The sequence below is a fragment of the Parasteatoda tepidariorum genome, chromosome 8 (genome assembly GCF_043381705.1).
Source record: "Parasteatoda tepidariorum isolate YZ-2023 chromosome 8, CAS_Ptep_4.0, whole genome shotgun sequence".
In the NCBI taxonomy this organism is placed as follows: Eukaryota; Metazoa; Arthropoda; class Arachnida; order Araneae; family Theridiidae; genus Parasteatoda; species Parasteatoda tepidariorum.
The window spans coordinates 34,726,266-34,749,319 of NC_092211.1; the positions used below are offsets into that span (position 1 = coordinate 34,726,266).

At 26.9% G+C, this 23,054-nt stretch overlaps 1 protein-coding gene across 1 annotated transcript in view; it reads right to left on the bottom strand.

Annotated features, from left to right (window-relative positions):
- LOC122271584 (cell adhesion molecule Dscam1-like) overlaps positions 1-23,054 on the bottom strand; it is a 384,849-nt gene that overhangs the window by 162,066 nt on the left and 199,729 nt on the right. Inside the window, exon 7 of the mRNA XM_071184629.1 lies at positions 13,817-14,224. Coding sequence (XP_071040730.1) covers positions 13,817-14,224 — 408 coding nt within the window. The remainder of the gene's footprint in view (positions 1-13,816; positions 14,225-23,054) is intronic.

Consider the following 23,054-nt stretch of genomic DNA (forward strand, 5'->3'; position numbering starts at 1 on the left):
AATTTTTTTCCGACTCAGACTGACCACACAGCTGGAGTAAAATATAATCAGTGGTAGACGAATCAGGGGTTAGTAAAATTTCCCATACCATCATGCTAACTGTGGAAGGTTTCCGTAGTTATACTCTCCATGTAAAGAAAATGCTGGTTAGTTACATCAAAAATTCATTCACGAAGGATAGTTTGTCCTAATACTTTATTCATTAGTTCCCTTGTCTTTTGGGTTGGGTTCAAAATTAGAAGGCTATTGAGTTGATCTTATAATTTTCGTTAACTCAGAATTGAGTGTGCTTTTAAACGCAAGTTATAAAAAAATAAAGTAAATTTAATTAAACCAGTTATAAAGGTTAAAAGTTTTTTTCTAAATGGGTATATCAAGAAGCAAGTCCCAGCAAGTTGAATGTACTTTGTTGAATATCGTGTTGTCTAGTAAAAATGTAAAAAAAATTTATTTTACTTTTGATCATTATTTTTATTTTTCATCAGTTTTTCGCTTATGTAACAATTAAAATCTCATAATTTAAAGTTAATATAAATGATTTCCCTTGAAACATGAACATCTTTCAAATTATAATGACATATAATATAATGAATAAATGGCAGTTTACGATCAAAAGCTATCTGTAAACAGTATTTTATTCAACAGTAAACAAGTAATTTATACTTTAACAAAAGCATGGTAATTCTTCAGAATAGAATATCACAATAAATAGAAATCTATAATTTATTGCCAAAATGTTTTCATAGAACTATTATTCAAGGGGCAAATTTTAAAATATTTTTTGAGAAGTGTTTCTCGACTTGTCATAAACTGTATAATGATACCAGAACATTTATTTATCGTCTCGACAAGTTATAATACCTTTTAAGAAGAAGATGCTCTTCCACATTTATATTTATCTTTGTCTGTGGACATATCAAAGAAATTCTATCTGATTTATAGTTTTAGAAAAGCAGAAGAAATGGTCATTTTCTCTATAAACGGACCCTTATTGTGTTCCCACATCACCATCATCCTTCAATAATGATGGACGATGTTTTGAAACTATTATCGGCGATTCAACCTAAGCAAATACTTTTATTCCCATATTTGCCTCGGCCTTTCCTTCTAGTCAGAAACAAGAGAACAAAAACACACACATCCCCTTTTTTATTGTTGCTTTATGTGCCAAAACTTTATCGAAGTGTTTTTAGGGCTAGTTTGTTGCTTAGGTCATTCAAGAAGAAAAAAGTAATGCCTCCCCGTTCTCGACTGATAGTTACGCTTTCTCCCCCAAAAAAGAATGAAAATCGAATAAAATAGAACTTTTTTACACAAAGGAATGGTAACGAGGAAGGAAACCACGGAACAGAACAAAAAATGGAATAAAAAAGCTATCTTGGAACGTGGCACATTCCATCAGAGGGTCAGTTGAGCGTATAGATATCCTAGAATAGAAGCTTTTCTCGTTTGTTTGCCTCCTCTGCTGATGGCAGAATGGAAAAGAAGATCTGAAAGGCTTCCATCGGCCAATTCTCGGCCAGTTGATCTCAATGAGGTGAATGAGGTTATCTTAGAACAGCCAGCTGAGGTCCACTGACTGTAAAGGGAACAACGGTAAAGTCTATCTAATAGAAGTCGTAGGCGTGAAGAGAATTGGCATTGACTGGAACATAAAAATAGATATTTTTTTTATTTGCATGAAAGAAGGATGATTTGGTTTGTCTTTATAGAATTAAGAGTAATCTCCACCAATGAGTTCTTAAATCTCTTTCTTCTTCAGACGCTTTCCAAGAAAGGATCAATGATAATGGTACCTATTGTGCCCATGCCTATGAAGATATTAATGGAAATGGGAGTTTATAGGATCCAGATGAGAATATATGAAACCTTTCGTGAATAATTAAAAGTGGTTATAGTGTTAGTAAATGTTACTTTAGCATTAATACCTATAAATAGTCACATCATTTCATAAGACTTTTTCTTAAATAATATTAAAGAAAAATATTTTATAGCCGTTATTTTTCTTATGTTTAATTATTCTTTTAAAAAACAGTTTTTGTGAAATAGAACAAAATTGGGGTTCACAAAAACATATTTAGATTGATTTTTTTATTGATTGGCATATAACTTCTACACTTCGATGTTGTTTTTACCAAATGCAAACATTGTTTTTAATAAACAGCAATACTATATAATAAATTTGCCAACATGTGACCCTCTGATTAGCATATGTAATCGAATATATAGATAATTTTACAGTTTTTATAACGAAGTAAACTTACTTTAAAGTACGCACTCAATAATATTAAAATTGTTATTTAGATCTCTCGGTTACAGTTACAACAGAGTTTCGGAATCAAGATACGGTTTTTTTAGATCTTTTTTGTATTATATAAAGTATGTAATGGGAATAAAATAACTGTGCTTCCTTCTTTTAAATTGTCGTCAAAACATATACAGTAAATGGATTCATTGGAAATTTATAATCCACTATTTTCCATCTCTGTCTGGCGCTACTATTTCAATGCTTAAAAGTCATTCCAACTGCATTTTAAATTTCCCATGAATATCAAAAATATGTTCTTTTTCTGTAGAGTTTAATAATTATATAGATAGTTTTAACGACATTTTTTAGATCTTACAATAGTTACTTTATTACCTTCCTGTTAATGAATGAAATTTATTGGTTGATATCTTCATGCTACAGGCAACATTTATAGATAATTATTACCAACCTCTTGCAAGTTTTGTTTTCCTTCAAACTTTTCTTTTTCGCATCATTTCTATTAGAATTTGAAATTTAAAATAATATAAAAGTTAAATTTCGTTATTATTTTTCTCCAAAATTGCATGAAATAGATGCAAATAAAATTTGAAAACTCAGCGAATACTCATATTTAATGTCTTTACTTTTGAGCTCTAACATTACAATAGTTACTTTTTTACCATCCTGTTAAATAATAAAATTTATTGGTTTAATATATAAACGCTATATTCAACATTGATGTTGACAACAAACATCATCTATTAACAACATCTATTATTACCAACCTTTTGCAAAATTTCTGTAAGTATTTTGTTTTAAAGTTTTCTTACATCACGTCATTTCTATGAGAACTTAATATAAAACAATATAAAAAATTTAAATTTCATTATTTTATTATTTTTTTTTTACAAAATTGTACGAAACAGGTCAATTTGAGCAAACTTGAACAAATTTGAAAACTCAGCAAGTACTCTTATTTAATGCCTTTTTTATTTTATTTAATGACGCTTAAAATGTGTTTCAAAAGGGCATCAAATCTTTTAACAATTATTTAATGCATGAAATAAATGAAAAGGATTGAGAATAATTGCGAAGCAAAGAAATGAAGAAAAAAAATAATTGGCAAATTTTTTGCCACATTTACTACTTTTTTAGCTTTATCTAGAAAATTACTTTTGAAATAAATCGAGTATAGTTGTCATGGTAAATGTATTCAAAATATTTAATATATTAACTTTCCTCAAACATTTATGTAAGTTCAAAAATAGAAAACTCCAACAGCTTATAAGTATTAAATTTTTAAAAGCTTCAGCCTTTGGCTATTGCACTGCATCGATATTGGAGTTTTTAGGACTTCCTTTCGAACTTTTTATGTTATTTTCTATTTTTCTTCTCTTGTTGTTATTCAGGAAAATATGAAACGTGTTCGTAAAGAAAATAAAATAAAAAAGCTAACGCCGCAAGGCAGGGTAGCGTTCGAACTTCGAGGGAGAAGAAGCTTTTGTTGGGCCGTTCGAACTTTCTCACCTAACCTTTTTAGGACCAAGAAGGAAAAATATCTTAGCAAAAAAGGTCGTTAAGTAAAAATGCAGTTTTTTTAAAAACTTAAAGGGCATTTTTTTCGATTAAAGTATGGGAAAACATGAATATGCTTCTGAATTGTAAAATGTTTAGGGATATATTCGATTTCAATTTTATTATGCTATAAAATTAATTTGATATCAATGGTTTTACTCTATAAAAGAACGTTCTTTGTGATTATAAGGGAGAGGGAGATTGCAGACATTTCCTGCAAATTTGCAGTAATTATTTTTAACAATAATTTGAATGATTACCTGCAGTTCGGTTTACATCTTCTGAGACAACAAACCTGTTTAGTTTCCCTATGATACTTTTTCTAAGGAAAAATTTGTTTTTATCATCACTAGGTACATGAACAAGTTAAGGGGACAATGGGAAAAACATTAAACAGTTTATCTAAAGCTGAAAAAAAAAGTAATATCAATCTAAGCCTGATTGGTGAAAACATATTGATATATTTTACTTAATTTCATTATACTAGAGCATTTCAAAATGCTATAAATATCAGTATACTAATTTCAATATACAGATCATTAAATTTGTAACTCATTATTCAAATTGATTTATTTGAAAGCGCAGAACCAATTTTAAGTCCAATAAATTTTAATATCCATGGTTTTAAGTTGATAAGGAAATGTTCCTAATGGACAACACACGGAGTGCATGACTTAGCGATATTTTCCATACTGGAGCAATGGATACAACTCCTCAAAGGGAAGACGATACTTTTCACTGATATTCTGCTTTAGTTTAATGCATGGCAAACGTTTGTCTTGGATTCATTTATATTAAATTTCGATATTTTAAGAAATTTGATAAAAATCACTTTTAATTTTGGTTAAAATCTTTAAAGAGTGAAATAGTTTAAAGAATTCGAGCTAAAAATATTTAACCTTATATTGCAACCGTTTGTGGAAAAGGTATATTATTATATGAAAACATTTTGATTTAAAAAATAAATTAAATCAAATGTAATACATATGTAACTGGTTCATATATGTTCCATTGCAAATTGAATTGGATTAATTTGAATACCTCCACGTTAGCTTCTCCAAGACATATGATTGCTTAAGCCCAGTATACTGGTTAATTGACAGTACAAAGAGCAAAAGTTGGTATCAATATAGGTAAAAAAATAAAAAATAAAATAAATCACTACGAGAAAATAAAATATGTCACTAAGAGAGTAAAGATAAAATTCAAAAGCTTATTTTTGAACCTTGAAAACCTTCTTTTACAAATTTCTGTTAAAGTACTCGAAGTTTGATTGTGCAACTGCCCATGAAAGTGCATATCAATGTTATATGATATCACACAAGAGAATTTTGACTTATTACTAAATTTGTTATTCAAGATGACCCCTCTAACCTCCTCTCCCCTTTATCATTCTTTATTTTTTACTGAAAACGCTCTGCTTTGTTTTCTTTTCATTGAAAAGATCTGTGACAAATTTATGGTCTTAAGATATTTAAATATTAACATTCATTGGAAATTTGTGAATTTGAGTTTGAGAAAGTAATGGAACATTGTACAGAAAGGTTTGTGGTATAGAGTTACACAATATTTCCGTTTTACAAGCATTATATTTGAATGTTCATTTTTATTATAAAGTACCATAACCTTAAAATTCAGTATTTTCTTATAAACTATTATTTTTTTGAAAGAACTATCTTATCATCATTTACTGTACATAAACGGGGAAAAAAACCACAATTATAAAATAAAACATTTTAATGATTATTTTTTATTACCAAGACATTTATCCTCGTAGCTTTCTATTGTTGCTTTCCTAATAAACTTGTAAATAATTAGAAAATTAATTTTTTCTAAGTTGGTTCGTACAGTATTTTCAGGCCCCAAAAAATTGAGCATGTCAAGATGAATCTTTCTACTCTAACGAATTGAAATTGATGCGAAATGTTTCTATTAAATAATTATACATTTTTGGTTTCTATTCTAGCTACAAATTAAAAGTTCGTTCACGTTTTTATTATTGAGCGAAGTTTAATAGTCATTTTAAGGAAACATTTATCTTTAAATTATTTCCATTCAATCATTATTTATATCTTTCATAGCGCAGATTCTAAAAATAAGTAAAATAATTTAAAATTTAACCAATTTTAAAAACTTTTCTTTATTTTTTTAAAAAAAATCTTTCAGTACAAAAATTATCATTGCCCTCCACAATTGCGTCACGAAACTTAATTTCTCATGGAATTACCAAAACTGGATAAAAGTTACGCTCGCATGAAGCATTTATGATCAAAATCAATTAATTGCAATAAAGCATTCAAAAACGCTAAGTCTTACAAAAGAATAAAAAAACTTTTTTTTTTACAGTTTTTGATCTTTTTTGCATTTATTCTTACATTTTTTCCTCTAAGTGCCTCCTCCTATTAATACTTCCTCACAAGTCTTTGTGTCATTTTCCTTACTATGTTTTTCTTTTTTCTTCTTGTCAACGCAAGGACATGAACCCTTATACCCCAGCATGGTGTGTCTTCACTGAGTAGTCATTTTTTTGTGAAAAATGCACAAAAACCGTTTTCTCTCCTTGATCTTTATTTGTGATAAAATTGTAGGGACCTATTTTTTATTAACTATTTTAATTAAAAAAAAATTTAATAATACAAAAATATCATACACTAAAGATAATTTAATTACCGTAGAGCCCATAAATATAATGAGTCATAGCCGTAAAATTCAAAATTAGAAGCCCATAAAATATGGAAATCCTTATTAAAATACTTCCAGTACAATTATTATCTCCGCTCCTCATGATTGCGCTCCTTAACTTTATATAATCAGAAAATCAGTTTCCCTAACTTTTTATTAACTATTTTAATTAAAAACTGATTTAATAATACCTAAATATCATACACTAAAAATAATTACCATAGAGCGCATAAATATAATGAGACATAGCCTTAAAATTTAAAATTAGAAGCCCATAAAATATGGAAATCCTTATTAAAATACTTCCAGTACAATTATTATCTCCGCTCTTCATGATTGCGCTCCTTAACTTTATATAATCAGAAACTCAGTTTCTCTAGAAGTTGGCTCTGTCAGAACTTCCAGAACAGCGCAAGAGTTAGCTCTAATTAAACCATCCCCGCTCTAGTGGGTTGAAGTTGACAATATATAATTCAAATCCAAAAGCCTCACTCGAGGGAGCCCCAAATTTTCACACCACGGACCAATCAGATACGTGGATTGCGGTGACGTCATTGTCCACAATCTCCTAAACTGTCATCGGCGAAACAATTAAATATAAGACGGACCCATTAACATGATGAATGAAGTGTCACTTGAGGGTGCAGACTAAAATTGTTCTAGGCCGATCCCCACGCCTACTTATCCACTCTGTTATTCTAATGAGCTGCGTGAATATAAGCTACCGTTGATAGATAGCTACTTACTCCATTTTAAGCTAATATACTTAACGTAAATAAAAGCTTCGGGTAAAGGTAAATCTCTTGAGAGAAGCTTTCGAGGAGTTCTTACTCGCAGCTTTGAGAGTTCTTCTAACCCACATTTCCTGCAAAGGCGTTATTAAGATTTCCCAGCATTTTTAAGCGTGCAGTTTCAAAGTAGGAAATAATCTATCATTTTTAGGTTTTCTGAAATGAATAAGTTTGATTTATTTCGAAATTTTAAAGTTAGACATTTCCTATTGCTTATGATATGGACTAAAAAGGTTGTTCTTAGCATTGCACAAAGTTGATTATTTAGAGAGATTGTTTTCTTCCAAAATTCCATTGAATATGATAAGAATAAAAGAAAAACGGAGAGATGCAGTAAACAAATTTTCTCATGAATACAATGGAATCGGTCATATTATACGTTAAAAAATGTCCCTTTTTTGCCAAAAAAAATCTTTAATGTAGGCACTAAATAAGAAAAAATTTAAGGAATAAATGAACAAGTAAACAACACAAAAGTTATGAATAATTGGTTTATATACAGTAATCAATGAACGAATAATCGTACTTTTTTAATAAAAATTTCAACTACAATATTTTTTTGCAGGTTTTAATTTTTTCTTAGTTAGTGTTATTTTCTATGAATACTTATTTTATAATCATTCATAATTTTTTAGACTGTAATATGTGTAGAGTTTAACATAGATCAGCATTTTTGTTTTGGAGGGAAAAATAAACTGCGTTATTTAATACAGGTTATTTTTTCGATTTTAAATTTGGTTGGTGTTTATATGTTTTTTAAATAATTTCTAAATTTTATTTTTTAGCGAATTCTTTGAAAAATTTTCCCTGTGGTAATTTTAAAAAATAAGTAAAAAAATATTTTTCTAACGCAACGAAATCATTTTTAGTCATAAAAATTAAATAAGTAAACAAAAAAATCTGGTTTTGTATGCATGCTTTTGAAAACAGCATTGAATAAATATGAAGTATTTATTTTAAATTTTGCTTTTTTCTTACTCCTAATGTATTTCTTAGATATGGTAAAATTATTTGTATTATATACAAAGAAAATATTTGCAAATATCCTTTTAGAGAAAATTTCAGTTTGCTGAAAATTTAGTAATGCTAATAAAATCTTATATCTAACGCTTAAAATATCCAAAATTTTAAGTATGCAGTTTAAGGAGGTAAGACATAACTTTTGATCATACCCTTCATTAATAAAAAAATGTGATTTTTTTAATATTTTAATTTTGCATGAGCATTAATTTGTAATTTAAACTTGCTACATGAACGATTCTATTCCGTTGTACAAGTAAGATTTCAACAGAGGATTCAAAAACCTCACTAGTCAATAGAGAGACTTACAATGCTAAGAATTTTAAATGAACTTTAAAGTTTTAGCGATATGAAATTATAAAAAAAAATCAGGATAGAATTAGCATACCCAGGCATATAAAACTTTATTATCACTGTAATAAATCACTGTTAATAAATTTCGAATTTAAATTTAATATCTTATAAATATAAGGTAGGACAATAGCAACAGCAATTGCTCTTTTTTAATAAATAAAATAATAAATAAAAAATAATTTTAATTTAATTTATATTATAAAGCTGAAAATATATCTTATAAACTGAATGTACCTTATGAATTAAATATGCATTTTAAAATAATCATACCTTATAAAATGAATATGTCTTTTAGACTGAATATATCTTTTAAATTAAATATGCCTTTTAAACTAAAGATGCCTCACAAATTTAATGTAATGTGCCTTTTGAAATGAATGTATCATGCAAATTGAATATGCCTTTTGATCTGAATATATCTTATAAATTGAATAGGACATTTTCCTGGATTATACCTCACAAACTGAATATGCCCTCTAAACTGAATATATCTTTCAAACTGAATATATCTTTTAAATTGAATATGTCTTTTAAACTGAATATGCCTTATAAATTGAGCATGTTTTGAATAAGCCTCATTTTGAAACTCAATATATTAAATTGACCAATAAGTAAAAGTGAAATATATAAGCAACAAGATTAACGTAGAAATAAATAATTTAAATTGTACTAAATTTTTCAGAAAACAAATGAACGAACACGCAAATTACTAACTAAATTTATTGATATTTTCTTTTAGTTTTCCAGAAACAAGTTACATTGTCGCGTTTGAAAAATAATAGCTAGTAATTTGGAAAATACATTTTGACTAGAAAGTGATAAACATTTGAAATAAATGTATTTCATTTACGCGTGAAATAGCATAAGTCGATAATCATATTCTTTCTCTGCAGCTATTTGCAGAAAAATCTTTTATTCTAAAGGAAGATATCCCATTTCTTAGTTATCACCGTCAATAACAGTATTTCTGTTTTTTTCTCCTCATTTCAAAACCTTCATGGATAATTATTGAAACAGCACGAATGCGAATGATTTCGGAAGTGAAAAATCTCCCATAATTCCTAGGGCATGAACCATTTTAATGCTCCGTCGATTTAAACATTGGAACTCAATTAGTTCATTGATGCGAGTCAATTATTCAGGCAAAACATTTTTTTTTTAGATTTTTCAAAAATTTAACAATTGAAAACTTTTATCTATCCTCTCCATTGAGGGGTGGAAAGTAAACAAAATTTAGAAAACACAAGTGAAAACTATATTTGTAACTCATTTATGATTCAACACCGAAAAATAAAGCAAAAGGGTCAGGAGAGAAGAACATATGTTTCCACTTTTCTTTTAGGAAGGTTTTAGGATTGCTGTAATTGTTTCAAAAAAGATTTTCCGTTGTTTTAGAAACTAGCTACAGAAGAAACCACTTTGTACTGATATGTCATAAGAATTTCTAATCGCATTTTCTTCCGTTAAGGGGTTAGAACACCTATTTGTTCCGATTAAATTAGTTGCAAGGGGACAGGTAAAAATAGAAGAAAATGATTCTCAGTTTTATAGCGGAGAAAAGAGACTTTTCTTGTTTCCTTCATACATCAATGGATTTTTAAGTGACAGCATCATAAATTTTCTTCAATACCCTTTTTTTTCTGGAAAAGTCAAATTTTGAACCTAAGTGAAAGCAATTTATTTGCATCAGTTTGCTTTACACGTGACTTATTTAAGTTTATAATTTGCAAGACAATTTGAGGGAAAACTTTATATACAGAGGGAATTTTTTTTTCTGACAGCTCAATATAATTCATCAATAGAGCTTAATACGTTATATTTAGATCAAATTACTGTGAAAGTATTAGTACTTAGGGTACCGATGTGTAACAATCACAGCATGGCTTCAAGTCTTTACAGCATTATATCATTTTTCAGTATTTTTAGTAATTTCATTAATTTTTTTTAAACTCAGTAAAAATCGTAATCTAGACCGATACTTTGGAACGCGAAAATATATATATATTTATTGATTTTATGTTCACAAATTTTATAACTTGTAATAAATAAGCAATAATGTGATATTATTTGATTTTGATTGTAGTAATAAAGAAAAAAAAATTGGAAGATGTTTTTCGCTTATTTAAACAACCAAAGGCTGACAAGTGTTCTAAGAATATACTCGCTGGTAATGTTTGAACTCTGCTGTATTTGTAATGCTTATAAAGGATATGTGGAAAATGTAATTTTTCCTATTTATTTTTGAACATAATTTTAGATAAAGCTGAGAAAAGTTAGACGCAAATTTCGGAACTGTTTTTTACAAAAACATTTACTCGTAATTTTATTTAGAGAAACTGTGATATAAGCATATCAAAATATTTTAAAAAATTATGAATTTATAGCTGTTAATTTTTTTCATTACTTATTGTTTTCTTTTCTTTTAATTCATGTATCTACGTCTTATTTCTTGTATGTTCATGAGCACATATTAAAGATATTTACTGAAAGAGAAAAAAATGCCGGTAAAATTATCGTACCAAATGGTAATGCCATTTATAGTAATAAAACAAACATATTGAAATCATTCATTTGGTAATTTTCCCATTCATACAATACTGGTTTACCGGAAATTATGGTTTCAAAAATTATAGTTGATATTAACACTTCACAGCTTTTACAGCATTATACATTAACGCATATTCAATTAAAAATACACAACTGAGAAGTAAATTTAACCGAATATATGGTTTTTATTCCATGCTTTGAGATGTTATGACAAAATTAGCAAAATTTTCCACAATTATTAAATTTTACTACATATGAAAATCATATTTTATTGGAAATTTCCCTAAAATCATTACCAACGCACTTCAATAGAAAGTACCCAGTTTTTTGTAGTTCCCATAGAGGCTGAAACACGATATATTTTACCATATTTACCATATACAGTAGTTTTGTCCATATTTTTTTTCTCAGAGCACAATCATACTTTATTCAAAAATAATTTAAAATTAAAATTATTTTAAAATTACTAATGCGTTTATATTTTTAGTATCACTATTTTTAGTATCACAAGTCTACAATGATAAAAAAATCAGTTATGTATTTTATATATCTGTTTTAATTAAATATCAGTTTTCTTTAATATTTAAAGATTATATTGTTTACTTCATAGGTAATTATTTTTTAATAGCCTTTGTGTCTAAATTCTCAAAAATTTCAATCTTTATTTTCTTATGGAAACTTTAAAAATTGCTATAATAATTGCTTAAAATTAAAAATAAACTAGAAGGAATAATTTTCTTTTCTTGTATTTATTAAATAGATTTAAAGAAAAAAGATTAATAAAAAATACTTGTCTTAAAATCTTCAAATTACAAAATACTGAAGTTAATGAATTTTTATGCTTATATAATGATTTCTGTCATTGGCAGTGCAGAAATTAAATTAGTTTTTAAATTATTTCGTTGCTCTATATTTCTAAAATTACTTCGTCTTTCATTTTTATATTCATATAAATTTTTCTGATATTAATTTATAATCTACAGTTAATAAGCTAATCAACTGTAGATTAAATTTTAAATTTAATCTTTAAGAAAAATAAAATAAAAGCTATCTGACTAAATTAAAGTTCCCTTTAATTTAATCAGCATCTAAGATTTTTGAGAATAAAGATAATTACTTAGAGGGGAAAAACTTGTAAAGCAATTTAAATGAAATATTTTTCTTAAAGTCATTTCCTTAAAGTAAAACCTAAGAATATTTCAAATTAAATTGTCATTTTACAGGAAAAAAATTCCTACTCGAATTGGGGAGTAACAATTGTATATAAAAATAAGAGTTTTTTTTATAAAAATAGTTTAGTGCAAGTTCTTATAAATTTTGAAAGACTGGTACAAATTACAAAATTTGCTTGCGTTTGAGAAAATTTTGGTTCACTAAGAATGTATAATTATACTTCGTTGACTCAATTTAAATATATTTACTGATTTACTCAGTTTTGCTGATTTTAACGCTTTCTTTTATCGTAGTAATAGCTTATTTGATAAATAATTTGTGAAAATTTGACTAACCACGAACCGGATTTCAAAATAGCAAGATAGAAGGAAAATAAGGAATTAGATATATTTTTAAGACTTATGTGTTTTATCGAATATTTGAGACGCAATAGTTTAAAATAAATTTTTATTTTTTAAAATAACTGACTCAATAGAAGAAAATTTGATATACCTAAGTTTTCAATAAGTTTATTGAGCAGTTTTACTCACTAAAATCTTTTTCTATTGTTATAAATAATATATAGCATAATGTTACTCCAAATTATATTAAAATTATGCAATGATGACATACTTAGAAATATAATGTGTATACCAAGTATATAAATGTAAGTAGAGTATTATTCCATTAAGCAGGGTTTTTTTCAGAATTTAATGATTTGAGAATTTTTAAAGTATTTTAAGGGAAGAATATATTTTTTCATATCAAAGCTTTTTTGTAGTAAATGAAATTAATCAAGCCCTTTTTTTCTCAGTAAAGAAAATAGGTCTAAGATGCAACATGATATTGTATCTTAGACCACCATGAAAACTCAAAAGCATTGAATATTATTGCTTGGATAACATTACTTTCGAAGTCTTGTCAGTTGTTTTAAATTTGCTAATCAGTAGGATTAGGTATGCAATAATTGGTTTAAATTAAATACTTTCGAGAATCATCTTTGTGGACGATAAATGTAAGGTACAATGTAAAATTAATTATTCAAATCTGCAAGAAATAGCTACCCTGTTTTCAATAGTGCTTATAATTATTAGTATCTGCTGTTTGGAGCAGTAAAAAATCAGCAAGTAATGTTGGTGCCAGTGATGCTTAATTATTAGTGGAAATAAATAAATAGATACCACGGGTAAAATTGAAGTAGGTGCTGTGGTATCGGCTATTAAACTAGATACTGCTGTAAAATATTTTATTCAAAAATGTTAAGTACCTATTTTTTTAATCTATAATCGATGATTTCGTTTTAAAACACTTTCAAAAAAATTTAATAAGAAAATGGTGAACTACTGTGACTTTTTTGTGAAACATTATTTTACTATTACATCCATATCATTTCATTTGATTGAAACATAGAAAACAAATTATTTATAAAAAAAATAAATAAAGCTACCTTTACTCCATGTAATAACTGGTTCTGGAAATCCTGAAGCAGGGCACTGATAAAACAATGAATCACCATCAACAACAGTTACATTGTTCATTATTCTAATGAAAGGTGGCCCAAAGACATCAACTCTTTCTTGATGACTCACTGATCCAGCTTCGTTTTGAGCTCTACATTCGTAAATCCCACCATCTTCTGAGCGAGCAGAACTTACATTAACAAAACTCACTACCTCAGCATGAATGCTAACGAAATCTCCATATTGAACTCTGTGGTTTTCAGGTATAGGCTTGGCGTCCAAAGACCACGTGACTCTTGGAATCGGATTTCCTGATGCCACACATCGCAATGAAAAACGCTCTCCAGGTTGAATGGTTTGGCGCTTGAAAACATACTTCAGAACAGGAGCGTCTTCTGTAAAGTTTATGAGAAAATAATTGTTATAGATTCATCGAGTTATATTTTTTTGATGAAATACTTTATACTAATTGGAAAGAGTATGAAAACAAATTTTAAAAACCTTCCTGATTTATAAATTCCATCTTAAGAATTAATTTCATATTAACAGTTGTTGATTACATTGTAACAGTAGCGATGGATATTATTCTATCACAACGAAATTTTTTATCTGTTTTACGTCACACATTTTGTGTCCCTCTATCCGCTTAATGTGCAACATTCAATTTAAGAAAAAATGCATCAAAATTGTGCGATTGATATGAAGCATGTTAATTATGATAGTTTTGCATTTTATTACGTTTTCAATGATATAAAAAATTAAAAGAAATGACTATCAATAATTTAACTTAGAATTTTGTAAATATTTGTCAAATTCGTAGCTTAAACCGCATCTTAATTTCTTAAACCGCTTTCTGCATATACTACACCTCTTTTGAAATTAATAAATAAAAATTATACTGAATTTTTGTTCTCTCAAGATTTTTTTAAACTACGATATGCGGAGAAAAAGACTGGTTTGACTCAAGTCATATAGCTCTCCCTCCCGACTAAAGATGGTTCTGATTGGAATCCCGGCTGTGAGTGGTTGATTCATAGCACTGCTTCTGAATCAGCTATGTTGACACAAAATATATCAGATTACGTGCTACATTCACATCATCATCATCATCGGGCAAACCCTAAGAGGTTCCCGAAAATTTTGCATGGTGTGCATGCTAGGTTTAGTTGAAAAGTTTCCCTCTTAAAAAGAGTCTGACCTAATGTTTCACCTTGAGCATTTTTTCCAGGCATCGCGTATGATTTGGATGTTAAACGTTGACGATGAAATCACGAACGATGTGCCAAATACATATATGCTTATCGGTAAAGTTTTTAATTAAACATGCATTTTAGTTTCCCAGTTGTAACATGACATTGGCCATCATAAACCTTTGACCATATATTTTCAGTTAATTTTGAAATGTAAAAAAAAAAGTTCTGTTAAATTTTTTTGAGAAAGTATGATTTTCGAAAACCATGAATATATTTCAGTACTTTTAAAAACTATTTTTTAAAAATTGCTATTTTTTATTAATTTAAAATGCAAGTTTAATTTAAATACTTTTGTTCTAGTAATGATAGATACTATAATATTCTGCTATTCTATTATCGATTCAAATATGATTTTTTTTGCTATAAATAATGTATTTACAGTACTTTTTAAATTTTAAATAATGAACATCATTGCTCGTATTTTATTGCCACTAGAAATAAAAAACTTTTAGTATGTCTTTGTACTGATTTAAATGAAGTAAAAGCTAAAATAAGAAAAAAAATGTTGTTTAATTTTTACACAAAGAGAGAAAAATAAGGTAAACAATATGTTAGCTTAACGTTTTTAATATATAATTTACATATTATTACAATGTTTTCAAAATATGTCTGCGACATGCATCACATTATTTTGAAGTCCTATTTTATGCTTCTGACTATTTGCAATAAGGGAGAAAAATGAGTTTTTATTCCTTTAAAATTTTGTGTAATGAAGAAAAGATTTTAAAATTAAACTAGTTTCATTTCACAAAAAATAATGTTAACAAAAGCTTATTTGCCTTATGCGTATAAATAAAGGCATTGTAAAATTATTCTTAGGTTGAATTAATTTTGATAATTTAAATTTAAGTGGAAAGAATTCTTCACAAACATTAGTGCACAAATATTTAAGCAGTTGTTTTGTCATCTGGTTCTAAACATTTGCGTTTTAGATTCTATTAAAAAAGTTTGAAATGTTTTGTATGAAATATTTTTTTATTAAGGATGATACATATTCATATTTATAACAAAAAGTTTCGTAAATTTAAAAATATGAATTTCTCTTTATTCAGTGCTCTTAGTTTCTGTTTTTTAAATGTTTTGTTATCAATGAAAAAGTGAAAATAGGTCAAACCACTTGTAATCAAGATTGATGTTTAGTATTATTCGGCAAAACATTTAATTACAACTCAAAAATCTATACTATAGTAACTTGGTTCTAAAATCTATACTATACTAACAGTTGCGAGAAATCGACTTTCAAAATGTTTTCTTATAAGTTGTCCAATTTATTAAAATACTATTGAATTTAATAATTTATTGATTCAATTTACTATTTTACTGAAGTGAAATAGTCAATTATTTTATCGATTGCCTTTCAAAATATTCTGCGAAATAAGAAAAATTAAATGAGTTAAAGTTGTCTCAGAGATTTTGAGGTTTATAAAAAAACAAAAGCATAATCCTGTGTAGATAAATGTAATGTTGTTGCAAATGCATATTATGAATAAAAAATGCAACAAGAAACATTAAGTGATCTTGGGGCTTTTGAGGTATATTTAAAATCAAAATATTTTAAGCAGAACACTATTCGGTTAAAAATAACATTAGAATCCCATTTTACTCTTGCATTGAGTATAATTATGGATAACCATAACATGCATATTCACTTTAATTAACATTAATTAATATTAATTTTGAAAATCTTTCGAAATTATTTATTTTACAAGGCCTTACAAATGTTCGGAAATATCAATATTCTTTTTTAAATGAAGGAGTACATTTCGCGTACAGTTAAGGACACAGAAATGAATAAGAACTTACCACAATATTACTACTCTCTTATTTAAGTTAAATTCATATTTTAGCTAACTTTTTACTATTTAAAAAAACAAACAAGCTAATGTTTAGTTTTTTTTCCTTTTCTCTTTGTTATCAAAACTCAAATCCATTTCTAAAATTCCACTACTATTCTACAAAAGAAAATATTATAATTGAAGTGAATAGCAAATTTTAAAACTCTGACTGCATTAGAACTGAAAACATGTTCCTTGGAATTTCGAATTATTGATTTTGAGATAATTTCGAATTATTGATTTTGAGATAATTTCTAATCATTGATTTTGAGAAAATATAGCTTAAAACTTTTGAGTAGGGTGGATTCTGTTACTACTTTATCTGTTCTGTTAATTTAATAACAATCTATATTGTTTTCAAAATTTTTTTTTTCTCTGAGTCAATCTCTAAATAAAGATTAGCATTTAATCATATTCACAAAAAAATATTATAACTCAAAAGCCTATTTGGTTTGAATTTTGTAGAGATCGATTCACAAAGTATTTTCTAATAAAAATAACCGACTCAAGTTTTCCAATTTATTAACACTATATTGAATCTCATATTTTATTGATGAAATTTACTGATTTGGAGTAAAGATTTTCCTTATGAGTACACAGCTGCGACTAGCAACTCCACTCTAATTGAAGTTCACTAGTTATAAGTACGAAGTAGCTGAGAAGAAAGGGAAGGACTTCGAAACACTGAAAGAACTATTGATTCCGGAATCACGGATAATGCAGTTTAGGTCTGATAGTAATCAAACGCTCTTGGCGATTGCTTTTCCCTGATTGTTACTAGATTGTACATTTAGGTATATATCTATGTTTTAGCAGAAATTTCTTTAAAAAATAATTATTGAAAAAAAATTAATTCTGAGATGATAATTATCCTATTTATTTCTTTAGTGTTATTTATGGAATATCAAAATTTTAATTTCAAAACAACGTGAATGAAGGAGGCTGGCATTTTAAAATTTAAAAATTATGCTTTCAGTTTTATTGAAAACTTAAACATATGTGTATTTATTGGCAAAAGTGGTACAACTTATAAACCTATTGAAATTTCTGAAATTTTTTAAATTGTTAAAATGTCATAAAAAAGTTTTTCAGTTTTTTAAAAAATAAAAGTGCCTTTGTATTATTTTATTATTTAATATAAGACAGGATTATGCAAGTGCAACTTTGAAAAATGGATGAGTTATATTTGTAATATGAGATATATTTGTAAGGATAGATTTAAAAAAAATGATTGAATACTCGTCTCTGAAATTTTATCAGCTTGCAAATTCAGTTTCATTTAGAGCTGCAGTTACATTTCATCAGCAAATTCATTAGTCAAATTTCTAAATGGTCAAGTCTAACAAACGTTTTCATACTACTCAATGTTATGTATATTAGACAACTGTCTACTACACAGAGTGTACATATTCAAAATGAATATTTGCTTTAACAAAGACAAAGAATGTCACTCAATTTCATCAATAATGTTTAGAAAACTTTCCTTCTATAAATTTTAAATAATAATAAAAATAAACTAAATTTAGCAATGATGTTTTAATGATACCTTAAAGTTTAATAGATATTTATAATAAAAAATATATATCATCCACACTCTACAATTGACCTTTTAAAAAATTCTCAATTACTTTACTTTAAGACAAAGATACGTGATAATTAAATGTTTCAAGAATACACTTTTAATTAATTCACACAGTCATCGATTTATTCACTTATGATATAAATATTTATATATTATGCTTCTTTTTCAAATTAAGTTTTTTGAGAAATTGCCATATTATACTTAAACTAGAATATAGTTTTAAAGCAAATGTAAAGCAAATCTATTCAATAATAGTTAGAAAAATATATAACATGCAAGAAATGATTCGAATGCCAAACTTATTGAAGGAGCTAATGTCTTAAATAAAATAACATGTCCAAAAATGTAGATTGTCAAAGAAACTAAAAATATATATTATTTTCAAGACTTCAAGTTTAATATGAAATTATAACAAATTATATTAAAAGTGTTCATGCAAGAATGCATCAATAATATCTTCGACAAACATATTTTCCAATTGCAATAAACGAAAATATTGATTGAATTAGTTATTTTATAAAGGAATAGATTTTGCTGATACATTGAGGAAAAAGTTCATGAAGACTTCTGAGCGCAATTTATTTATTTTCTACTTAGTTTTAATCGCTTGAATGTCTAATTGCAATTGAGATCTGTAAATGAGCAAATTATTCCAGAAAATACCCAAGTTTAAAGTGCTTTCCTTGTAAAATTAAAATGCAAAAGGGGTTGGGAATAGAGACCTATCTTGCTCTCTTCTCATCGATTGTTGGAGATTGGAAAGACATTATTTAGGAGTGGCTTGAATGCGACTAAACATGAGTTCTCTTCCTTGTTGTAAATCAAACCATAAAATTACTTTATTTAATATTTTTAGTTTATATTAAATTTTTTTTCATGTCGATTACTATTTTAAATTAGTTTAATGCTTGTTTGAGGAACAAAACGCAAATTAATTTTATTTTTTTTGAATTGTTCATAGAAAACTATATCATATTCATTAAATTGTATTTTGACGTAAGTAATGGCATTTTAATTAAGAACTATATTATTATTCTCAATTATTTAGTAAGATAATAAAAGGATTTTGGCCTATAACATCACTCATGTTGAAGTAGCTGCGTTTCCAGCGAGCTAAAACTGATAAGTTTCCACCCTTTTTCCCAGATTTTCAGCAATTGTGTGTGTGTTTAAGGAAATGATACAATTATTTTTCAGCTTAAATTACTAACGCTGAAATACTAATTCCTCCAAAATCTTAAATTTGATTGAGCAAAGAATTTTTTAACATGGCTGAAAATATGAAAATTGATTACCTATAGAATCTAACTTCTTATAACATGTAAACTTTTTAACGAAATTTCAATGAAGCTAAAATACTTTTGAAATTATATCTAAGTTGGTTTCCAAACAAAGTATTTTTGGAGCTAGTAGATCCAAGCATCAAATTTGCTGTTTTTGATTCAAAATTATTTTTTCTCCTAAAAACAACGGCTCGATGAGTTCGTGGAAAAAAAATACTTGTACAGGGTTATGCTTTTTTCCACTTAAATCTTTTTTAACAAAATTTTTCTTTGCTATTAGATAACGCAGAAAAAATTAAAATTTGAAAAAAAATGAGTTAAGTATTTAAAAATTTTGTGAATTTTTCTTAGGAATTTTTGTGAATTTTAGTTGGGTTTATTTGGCATCTAGAGCAAGAACGCTCGAGGTTCGATCATTACGAGAAAATCTAGTGCTATTAATTTCATGAGAGAAGTATGGCATGATTTGTTTAACGTAATAACATCCTCAAAAATTGCATATGTGTTTTAAATATTTAATCTTGTTAAATCCTGCTATTTAAAACACAAATTTTCTATTTGCTGCAAAACGAAATTCTATCACAAAACTTAAATTTAAAGTTTTCCATATAATCTTGTTTAAATTTCAAACTTTACTATATTAATCTGCTATTTGCTGCTAATTGGAATATAATTGACAAATATTCACTTTATTTTCTTCAACTTAAATTTCGAAATTTATCTTATTATATTGCTCTTTCGTGAATAAAAAACATTACAATTTATTTACGTCATAAAAACCAAAAATGCTTTATTAAAAGTAGAAAAAGTTTGGATATGCTTTAAAACAATCACTTTCGACTTAGATAAAATAAAGTCATTGCCTTTGAAGTACTTAGACCGTTACACACATTTCAGAATCAAACTGATGTTTCTGAGAACATTTGCATAGTTCGGTAATTTTTTTTCTCCAATTCAATCGTTTCCTGTCTCCACACTAATATGTGTATCAAACAGAAAACGGTAATTGCGTTTTAAGTTTACTATCGAAAGTAAAAATAAACGTGCCATTACAAAATTTACCGAGCCCCAAAATAAATTTTCTTTGCGTTCCTAATCTGTCGAAGTATTTTCGTTTCGGAAAATAAATTACCCTAATCAAAATATTGTTGAAAAAAAAACTCAAAACCATCCTTTTGATATACAAATTTAAAATTTAATCAAAAAAGCTCTGATTAAACTCTTTGCGCGATAAAAAAAAAGTATAAACATTCTCTAATTAAAGTTTCTAGATTTAAATAAATTCAATTTTTTGATAAGAAATGAAGTCTGGATCATTACATGCACATATAATTAAATGAACTAATGCAGTATTCTAAAGAGGGTTCAAAGATTAATATTATGTATTCTTTGCCTCAAAACTCTTTAAAGCAAAGAAAAACACTATCTCCGTGTTTAACTTAAAATTCTCAACGAGCTCCCATGAGTAATCTATTATTCTTTAAAGAAATAGGGAAAATAAAGAATCTTTAGAGAATCCTTTAATCTTCACAAATTTATTGTTTTATTTCCTATTTAAAAAGTTAACTAAAATGAGTTTTGAAAATATGTTGTAATTTTCTTGTTATTAAACAATTTTTTTCTATTATTGTTGCGTTTTTAGCACTTTCATAATCATCTTTAAAAATTCCATTACTTTTATTATACTGCTTTCATTTTTTTAATGAAAGAAATATTGCTCGGGTTAATAGTTACGATTTATTATATTGAAAAAAGCTTGTATACAAATAAAAGTATTTTTTTACAATAATAACTACTACATTAGTATGCTTACTTATTATAAAGAACGATAATATTAAAAAAACTAACTGTATTTTCTGTTATTTTATTAAATGCAGTAATAGTAAAATAATGTACTAATTAAAATATATAATTTATTTTTATTTTTTATATAAAAATATATTTTTTCAATTTAGAAAATTTTATATTTTACCTATATTAAAATCTATGTAAGGTGGAATCATAATCTAAGTAGTATTTTGCTTTATATCCTGCAAATTTGTAAAACCTTAATAAGGTAGTAGTTTAAAAACATTGTAACGTGTATCAACTTTAAAAAGGTATGAATACCAAGGTAACCAGAGTATGTATGAATCTAGTACATTATAGTAGACGTCTAATCCTATGCGTGTTCAGTATCCTCCCCTGGTTCTAATTGCGTTTACTGGAGTATCAAAATTAATACTTGGTTCAAGATATTGCAATGTAATAATCTTTATATTGCATATGTTAGTTCAGCATTTTTTTAAAATAAATTAACATAAAGTGTATAAAAAATAAACATTAACCAGTAAAAATCGCTCTCAGAAAACATTAAACAGTACTAAACATAATTAAACATACATTAAACAATACTGGTGTTACAAATATGCTGAAATTTTCCTCACGAGTTAAATGAAAATATATTCTCTTTAAGTTGATCAGGAAATAAATTTCAGAGGGAGAAACTTGCATCATAATGTGATTAAATTTTGAGCCCAATTTTAATTTTGACTTACAATTTAACCGACTTTCACAAACTCGTTTATTTAGCACGTTAAAAAATCTCTATTAATGTATAGTATTACTTTATTTTATTTAAACGTATTCAGGTTAAGCCATAAACAATCTAGGTGACGAACACCAATATATGTCGTCGGCATAATAATTCTCACTCTTTCATCTTTATTTATGAAACAAAAGTTACCTAAGATATTTTATAACAAATTCCCAGATAATTAATTTAAAATGTTCAGAACGTCTGAATTCCTCACAATAAAATATATAAACACCGCAAATTGGAACATTTTAGTGTCATTCAAAACAATCAATAATTATGGATAAGATAATATTTCTGATTTTTTAATACAAAATACAAATCTGATCATTTTTTATTTTATCCTATCGGATAACATTTTATTTATTGAATTTCTTTCCAAATGAAAAAAAAAATGTAGCGATAAAAAAAGTAAAAACAAAAACTCCTCGCTTCCAAATAAAAAATGTTTTATCGATTACTTCATCCTCATTTGGCAACTAATGGCCGAGGTTTCGAATCACCCCCAAAATAAGTTTTCCACAAATATGTCTGAGCTATACTTAATAGCTAATCGAAAAGATATGTTTCCGATTATTAACTGCACTTTCATCTCAGTAAATGTCAAATACGTTCTTCCAATGCTATTTAACTTGATTAATACAGTCAGCTTTCGCTTAAAATTAATATACATAAAGATAGAAAAGTTTTCCAAATT